At 41.2% G+C, this 9,421-nt stretch overlaps 1 protein-coding gene across 1 annotated transcript; it reads right to left on the minus strand.

Moving 5' to 3' along the window:
* Positions 1-1,429: 1,429 nt before the first annotated feature.
* On the minus strand, positions 1,430-2,302 carry LOC311175174 (olfactory receptor 14A16-like; the record flags this gene model as incomplete). The annotated part of the gene is made up of 1 exon (XM_084240094.1): positions 1,430-2,302. The coding sequence occupies one exon, from the start codon at positions 2,300-2,302 to the stop codon at positions 1,430-1,432; it is 873 nt and encodes a 290-aa protein (XP_084096220.1).
* Positions 2,303-9,421: the final 7,119 nt, after the last annotated feature.

Below are 9,421 nucleotides of genomic sequence, written 5' to 3' on the forward strand. Positions count from 1 at the left end.
TATATTCCATATCTTTTATTGACAAGTAAGCTATGACAGTATCAATAATTAATATTAATAAATTTATTTACAGTTGATAAATAAAAATGCCAATGTTTTAAAAGAACAGTAGCAAGTTGTCAACCTAGAAGTTTATATATTGAGTTTTTGCCATCATATTTACTATTCCTGGCTGCCTCCAATCTGACATTGTGCCCACATGGGACTCGCATGGACTGAAGGCAAGATCAGCCTGATTAGCACCCTCAGAGACTGAATGTCTGAGAATGAGTTAAAGGTCTGCTATCCAGTTGGAACTGCATATTATCATGAAATATTTTGGTGTGAACTTTTCAAACATTGGTCATCACAGATGGGCAAGCAGGGGTCGATGCAGTCAGCAGACAAGAGCTGAGGCCACACAGCAGCCACACAGTTGGGCATTTCACTTTCCCATTTCAAATCTTCATATTCTTTATGTCTTTACATCTACACTAAAATGATAGCATTATTTATGATATGTAAATCTGATGAGTTTTCTCATTTTAACAACTCCGTATGGAAACAGAAACACTCAGAGACCCCCGTAATAATGTGCCAAAAAAGATATTGCCCTCAAATTCCCAGGCATTCTTGGTAATTAAATAAATGTGGATAAACACACATGTAAATTGTGACATGATATTGTGAGTGCCCTTCCTCAACTATTTCTGGAAATATTAGAATATTGTGTAGTCCACTAGATATTATTTTGTTTTTACCATTATAGCTTCCTAAGTTCCTTTATTGTTTCTTAAAAACCCTACCAATTATATATTTGTAACTTTTTAGTGATTATACTGCACATGAAATTAACTGCTTTCACTCACAGACTTATTTCTGATGACCACTGTATGCTGAGTGTGTTTACGGTAAACCCTGTCAGCACCCACACAAGAGCTTCCCTAAGGGTCTCTACCACATCAGGTGTGGTCCTGATCAACAGAAGGTTATGACTGCTCAGATTCTACACAGATCCCAAGGCCTTATTTATTCTGCCTCACTCACTAAATAAAGGGGACTCTGTCCTATGCGTGATCCCTGATCAGGACATGAAAGGGGAAGCACCATAGAGACTGGAAATGCTGCCCCTCGAGAGAGAACTTCTGCTGACAACTGTGATGAAACCCAAACATCGCCACTCTCGGCTGGGAGCACAGAATGGAAAACAGCAGAAAGATGCTGAAGTCCAATTACCCCAGTACACACTGAATACTAGAGAACATTCAGTGCTAAAAAGAGCAAAATATAAGCTATAGGAGTATATGAAGTATCTTAAATATAATTTAAAAATAAGCATATATTTTCAATTATACAATGGCATTTAATGTAATTATAAGAATATAAAGGGGAACATGATGCAAATATTTAAAAAAAAATGTCTGTGATAGAGTCATGAAGTCATCTTCTATTACATTTGGGTGAGTCTCCCCTTCATCAGTCTCCCCACAGCCGACTTCATGGCTTGGTTCCTCAGACTGTATATGACGGGATTAAAGGTGGGGGGCACCATCGTGTAGAACATAGAAATGACCAGGTCAGACATGGACTGGGTCTCTGAGGTCGGCTTCAGATAAGTGAAGAATCCAGTGGAGAGAAACAGCACCACTACCAGCAGGTGGGGAAGGCAGGTGGAGTAGACTTTGGCCTTCCCTTCTGTGGATGGGATCTTCCTGACAGCAGAGAAGATGTGGACATAGGAAATGATGATGAAATTAAAAGAACAGATACCCAAAACTGCACTAATGAGCATGGGGACAAGTTCATTCATTAAATTTCCTGAGCAGGAAATAGCCAGTAACTGGGGGATGTCGCAGAAGAACTGGTGGAGCACGTTGGACCTACAGAAGGACAGGGAGAAGGTTCCAGCTGTGTTCATCACAGCATAGAGACCCCCACCCAGCCAGGACACAGCTGTCAGCTGCACACACCTTTCCCTGCTCATGATGACGTCATAGTGCAGGGGATGGCAGATAGCAGCATAGCGGTCAAGGCTCATCACCGTGAGGATGTAAAGTTCTGCACCTGCTGAAATAATCATCATGAAGATCTGAAGGACACAGCCTGGGAAGGAGATGGAGCTGCTCTGCCTCAGAGAGTTGGCAATGGACTTGGGGACCGTGGCTGAGATGAGACAGAGGTCCGAGAAGGACAGACCCCTCAGGAAGAAGTACATGGGGGTTTGGAGGTTCTGGTCCAGGGTGGTGATGAGGATGATGAGCCCATTCCCCAGCAGGGCACACAGGTAGACCAGGGAGAAGAGCAGTGGGTGTAGGAAGCCCATGGTCCCCTGGGTGGGGAACCCCAGGAGGACAAATTCTGTCACGGCCGTGAGATTGGTCACCAATGGAGCCATCACTGCACGAACGTCTAAAGGAATAAAGTGCCGGGACCATCTATCAGTGCCTGACCCACGTTGTCTCTCTGCAGGTGACCAGCACTGTCCTTCCCCACTGACCTCTCTAAAGTTCTGTCCAGTGTCTCCCCCACAGGGATCTCAGCTCCTGCTCAGCTCTGCCTCCCCAGCTTCAGTGACCCGCAGGTGCTGCCACTGTCCACGCCACCTGTGGGAGATGCTGGAAGGGCAGAGAGTTCAAATCACCTCAGCTCCCTGAGCAGTCTCCTCCCGTCTCTCCATGTCCTGTGTATGGGCACTCCTGAAACCTTGACCCCCCGGACCCTCCTCTGCCAACCCTGGGCCCCAGATCAGCACAACGCCCAGGAGCGGATCCTCCAAGAAGACTCAGGTACATGAACGTTCAAGCTCGCCCCAAATCTGGCCTGTGGATCTCAGCTGCCAAGTTCCAGCAAAACAAAAGCCAGTTGCAGCTCCAGGTGCATATTTTGGGACCAAGTGGACATGATGGTCCCAAGTCTGTTCCTGGTCAGTGCCCATGTTCATCATCACAATAGTAGGTGGGGAGTACCTCGTGCCCATGTTGCCATCTGAACACTGACTGCCCCTCGCCCCTGCATTGTATGTGCTGAGATGGTGACCACTCCTGCCCGCCCCATTCATTGTCCTGCCCCCTTGTTTACCGGAGGAGCTATGGTGCTTTCTCCTGCAGGTACTTTTTCACATGGTCACATCCACACGTCCCTCCTGCAGGATGGGCTTTTCCAACCCCGGGTCCTGCAAGGCCCTGTGTTTCCATCAGTCTCATGCAGGAATTAGGATGCTCCGGGGCTAAGCCGGACGGTCTGTGCATGTGGCTCTCCCTGCTGGTCCCAGGGACCAGGGTCCCCCTCATGCAAGTTTGTTTTTCACCCAAGGCTCATGTTTGAGTGCGGGCATATGAACACGGGGCAGCCCTGCCCGCTCTCCTATTCCCACCCCCCAGTCTCACCCTCTCCACCCTCTGTGGGGGTGATAGAGAGGCAGGGCTTGTGACAGAAGGATTTTTGAAATGTAGTAATATAAAATATTTGCAATACATTGGTGGGAATAATGCCAAATAATTTAATAAAAACAAGGAAATGAATTAGGGTACTTGGTTGTTAATAATGTTGACATCTGTTGAGTGATTTATATAAAAATTTAAAATCTTAAAATAACATTTGTCATATATCTCCTCCAGGCCCTGTATAAATACTGTGATTTATTTTACAAAATAGCTAACAATCCCTGAGTGATGGAGTTGGGGAAGAATCCCAAGTTCATGTCCATAAACAGTCACATGTCCCTGCCAGCCTCATGCTAGTGTCAGAGCCATGAAGCTGTCAACATGTTGCTGTAACAGTTTTTTATTTTCTACTTGGCTCATATCTGTCATAATGTGTAGGACCAATGGGCATAGCATTTTGAATTTAACAACCAATATTTTTTTTTATTTTGCTCTGCAATTTATTTGATACAATCTGATTCCATTATTATTTTTTTTTTTTTATTTTGTGTAGTATCCAAAACACACTGAGTGTGCTGATGCTAAAATTCTAGGTATGAATCAAAAATCGTCACATATCCCCTAAATCAAAATCTTCCAATATGATCAATGTGTTAAGTCAGTATCTTTGACCATCTTAAATTACAAGAGAATATATTTTCTCTCATTGAGTCTCACCTAGGCTGACAGGGCAGTGGGACATGACAACTTCAGCCCTGTCAGTATTAGTTGTTGTGATTTACAAAGTGAATAGTTTAACTGTGGTGCGTTCTCAAGTCTAAAATGAGGCTTGACATCTGAAAATTTCCAAGTGTGAGTGGATTCTCCCGTGCAAGTGGCTGGGGGCAGATACCTGAATTCTGGGAGGGATGTTCCCACTGCCGTGTCCTGTCTCTCTCCTGAGGTTGGTCCATGGCAGGACAGAGGGAGTCCCGGCCACTCACTCCATGGTCAGGGCTCGTGGGGAACCTTTGAGCACTCACAGGATGTTCCACCCCATCCTGCACCGCCTCATGGACAGAGCAGGGCCTCAGGACTGGGCTATTTGAGCTCTGGAGCTGGTGTCCGCGAGTTGGACACTGTCCACATTCCAGTCTTCAGGGACCTTCCTCCCAAAGGAAAGTGTGTGTTTACTTGACTGTGTTAATTGGAGCGCCCTGCAGTGAGTCTCAGCGAGTAATTATCACACTCGGTGTGTAGATGTGATTTTGTGTCTGTCTCACGCCTCTATGGACGTGAATAGACAAATCCTCATGTCCAGTTTCCAATTCCCACCTGTCAAGTCCACCGTGGTGGGCACCATCAGTCATAACAGTGCCCTGAGTTCCTGTCTAGACAGCTGGACAGTCGCCCATCACCTGCTGTGTGCCCTTCACAGGAGGCCCTGTGGATGGGCGTGAGGGGGATGTGGAAAGGCCTGAGGCGGGAGGGAAGGGACATGGAGAGAGGCAGGAGGGATTCCAGGGAGGGGGAGTGGGCGGAAAGATAATGGACATCCAGCAGAAGTGAGTGACCATGGGGGTCACCAGTCCTTTGGGAAGAGAAACTTTACTGGTCTCTGAAATTGTGTATCCTGCGGTTCTTTTCCACCCCAGCACCTGTCCCGACACTTACATTAGAATTGTCCTTTTGTTGGGATCATTTGCTTTTAATCTTTAGGAAATAGTGTTTTAGGGTTTCTGCTCATGGTGTCATATCCTTATGTTTGCTGCATGACGATGGTGATGTCACAAATGGAAACATGCGTTTATCTGCTTGCATTTACTTTTCTGTAGGTGGTCGGACAGGACCTGCTTCACTCTGCTGCGTGTGTCTGTCTGTTTTTCCCATACAATCTCCCCACTTTCCTGCACCAGTGCCTGCTATGACTCCTCTACCGTAGAGTCACTGTCCATCCTGATGAGGGTGGGTTCCTGGGCCCTCATAATATTCCAGTAGCCTTTCTGTCTGTTTTTGTCCCAGTGTCATGCTGCTTTAAATATTAGAGCTTGATTGAATGGACTAGAGTCTGGAATGTTGCCTCCACCATGCTTCTTCATTTTTGTCATGATTGTTTTGGCCATTTGGGGTCTTTGTGGTTCCATATACATTTGAGCAAAGTTATTTTTTTAATTATGAATTTTATTTTTAATATTCCCCATACAATTGTGACCCCTTATTTTGACCCCAATTCCTCACCTCCCTGCCCACCATCCCCCAAAGAGTGTCTCTGGTTAATAGTTTTTTGTTGATTTTGATTTACCCTTTCTTACAGTTATTCATTTTCCTGGTCCCTTATTTAAGTTTTCTAGATTCCTGCTATGAGTGAGACCATCTGTTATTTTTATTTTTCTTTCTGGCTTATTTCGCTGAGCATGATCCCTTCCAGCGCCATCCATGTTGCTGCAAATTGCATGTGTTTATCTTTTTTGAATGCTGAGTAATATTTCATTGTGTATATGTGCCACATCTCCTTGATCCAGTCATCTTTTTTAGGCATTTGTGTTCTTTCCAAAGCTTAGCTATTGTAAACAGAGTTGCTGTAAACATAGGGTTGCAGGTGCTCTTTGGAATTGATATTTCTTTGCCCTTTATTTAAATGCCTGGGTATGGAATTGCTGGATCATATGGAAGCTCTATGTTTAGTAGGTCCAGAAATCTCCACACAGCTCTCCATAGTGGTTGGACCAGTTTGCACTCCCACCAGCAGTGCAGAAGAGTTCCTTTTTCTCCACAACCTTGCCAACATTTGTTGTTGCTAGTATTTTTAATATGTGCCATTCTCACTGGTGTAAGATGGTATCTCATTTTAGTTTTGTTTTGCATTTCCCTGATTCCAAGTGATGTTGCACATTTTTTCATATGCCTGTTGGCCATTTGCATTCCCTCTTCAGAGAAATTTCTTTTTAGCTCTTCTGCCCATTTTTTGACAGGATTATTTTCTTTGTTTTTGTTGAGTCTCATCAGCTATTTGTAGTTTTTTTTATTTTTTGATAAATCCTTTATCATTACTGTTGTATGCAAAAATGTCCTCCCAATCTGTGGGATTTACTCTTTCTTTTTGTTATTGTGTCTTTTGCTGTGCAGAAGCACTTTAACTTGACGTAGCCCCAGCTGTTGATCTTTGCCTTCACTATCACTGCTTTGGGTGATGTGTCTGTAAATATGTCTTTGATGTGGATGTCATGTAGTGTTTTACTTATATTTCCTTCTATGTATTTTATGGTTGCAGGTCTTATGTCTAGTTCTTTAATCCATTTTGAGTTGTTTTTTGTGTATGGTGTGAAGTAGTAGTCAAGCTTCATTCTTTTGCATGTAGCCACCCAGTATTCCCATCTCCATTTATTGAACAAATTTTCCTTGCTCCAATGCATTCTTTGCCCATTTGTCAAAGATTAGTTGACCATTAATCTGTAGGTTTATTTCTTGAATTTTTATTTGATTCCATTGGTCTGTGTGTCTGATCGTGTTCCAATACTATGCAGTTTTGATGATTATGGCTTTGTAGTATAGTTTGAAGTCTGGGAGTGTGATGCCTCCATTCCTTTTTCTTTTTTTTTTTTCAGGAGAGCTTTGGCTATTCGGGGTTTTTGTGATTCCATATGTATTTCATCAATAATTGTTCTATTTCTTTGAAGAATGACATTGAGATTTTATTGAAATAGCATTGAATCTGAAGATTTCTTTGGGTAGGATGGTCATTTTATTAATGTTTATTCTTCCAATCCATGAGCAGGGGATGCCTTTCCATTTCTTTATGTCTTCTTCTATTTCTTTTAACTTTGTTTTATAGTTTTCTTTGTAGGGGTACTTTACCTCTTTTGTTAGATTTATTTCCAAGTATTTGATTTTTTTGTTTTGATAATAAAAAGGGATGGATTTTTGATTTCTTCTTCAGATTTATTGTTTGTGTATTGGAAGGCTACTAACTTTTGCGTGTTGATTTTGTATCCTGCCACTTTACTGAACTGATTGATGAGTTGAATTAGTTTTTTTTTTTTTTTTTCTGTGGAGTTTCTGGGGTTCTTTAATATATTATCATATCATCTGCAAATAGTGATAGTTTGACTACTTTTTTTCATATTTGGATTCCTTGGATGTCTTTCTCTTGTCTTATTGCTCTGGCTAGGTCTTCCAGTATTATATTGAAAAGCAGTGGTGAGAGTGGATATCCTTGTCTTGTTCCAGATCTTAATGGAAACGCTTTCAGCTTTTCACCATTGAGAATAATACTGGCTGTTGGCTTGTCATATATGGCCTTTATGATGCTGAGGTATGTTCCTTGTATCCCAAGAATTTCAAGGGCTGTTATCAGGAATGGGTGTTGCACTTTGTTGAAAGCTTTCTCAGCATCTATTGATATTATCATGTGGTTTTTATATTTATTTTTGTTGATGTGTTGGATAACGTTGATTGATTTTCGGATGTTGAATCATTCTTGTGTCCCTGGAATGGATCCTACTTTGCCGTGATGAATTAACTTATGGATACATTGTTGGATTCTGATAGCTAAAATTTTATTGAGGATTTTTGCATCAGTGTTCATTAGGGATATTGGCCTTTAGTTTTCTTTTTTTGTGTTGTCCTTGTTCGGTTTTGGTTTTAGTGTAATGTTGGCTTCATAGAACATGTTTGGTATTATCCCTTCCTTCTCCATTTTTTGGAAGATTTTGCAAAGGATAGACACTAATTTGTCTCTGAATGTTTGGTTAGAATTCATTTGTAAATCCATCAGGTCTGGGCTTTTATTTTTGGGGAGGTTTTTGATTACCATTTCAAATTTTGTTGCTTGTAATTGGTCTGTTTAGGTGTTCTATTTCTTCTTTATCTGGCTTTGGGTGATTGTAGAGTTGTAGGTTTGTCCATCTCCTCTAGATTATTGAACTTGTTTCCATATAACTGTTAATAGTAGTTTCTGATTATTCTTTTGATTTCTGCAGTGTCCGTTGTGATTTCTCTTCTTTCAATTATGATCCTGTTTATATTTGCTTTCTCCCTTTTTTTCCTTTGTGAGCCTAGCTAGTGGTTTGTCTATTTTATTTATTTTTTGAAGAACCAGCTCTTGGTTTCATTGATCATTTGGATTGCTTTTTGTTTTTATTTTTGTTATTTTTTCGATTTCATTTATATCTGCTTTGGTTTTTATTATTTCTTTTCTTCTACTGGTTTTGTTTTTTGTTGATGTTGTTGTTGTTGTTTCTAGATCTTTGAGCTTTGAGATTAGGTTGTTTCTTTGAGTTCCTTCTTGTTTCTTGATGTGAGCCTCTAGTGCTATATATTTTCCTCTTATTGCTGCTATTGCTGCACCTCATACATTTAGCAAATTGGTGTCTTCCTTGTCATTCAATTCAAAGAATTTTTTTTTTCTTCTTTGATCTCCTCATTAGTCCAGTGTTCTTCCAGTAGTGTGATTTTCAATCTCCATGAGGCAGGAGAGTTTCTTGCCTTCTTTTTATGGTTTATTTCTAGTTTGATGCCTTCATGGTCAGAAAAGATGGTCAGTATGATTTCAGTCTCGGTGTATCTGTTGATGTTTGTCTTGTGTCCCAGTATGTGATCGATCCTGGAGAATGATCTGTGTGCACTTGAGAAAAATGTGTACTCAGATTTTTTTGGGTTTAGTGTTCTATAGATGTCTGTTAAGCCCAAGCACTGTACATCCTTTTTTATAGCTTTAGTGTCATTAATGAATTTTTGTCTTTTTGATCTATCCATTGTTAATAGTGGTGTGTTGAAGTCTCCCACTATGTATGTGTTTTCTCTGATGTCTGTTTTCAGAGATGCCAATAGTTGTCTGATATATTTTGGTGCTCCTTCGTTTGGTGACTATATGTTAATGAGTGTTATTTCTTCTTGAAGTATTGTCCCCTTGATCATAATGTAGTGACTGTTGGGGTCTCTTTTTATCTTTTTGAGTTTGAAATCTATTTTATCTGATATAAGTATAGCTGTTCCTGCTTTATTTTTTGGTCCATTTGCTTGTAGGATTGTTTTCCATCCCTTAACTTTGAGTCTATTTTTATGTTTTGTAGCTAAATGTG

Source organism: Talpa europaea (genome assembly GCF_964194135.1).
Source record: "Talpa europaea genome assembly, chromosome: 8".
Classification (NCBI taxonomy): Eukaryota; Metazoa; Chordata; class Mammalia; order Eulipotyphla; family Talpidae; genus Talpa; species Talpa europaea.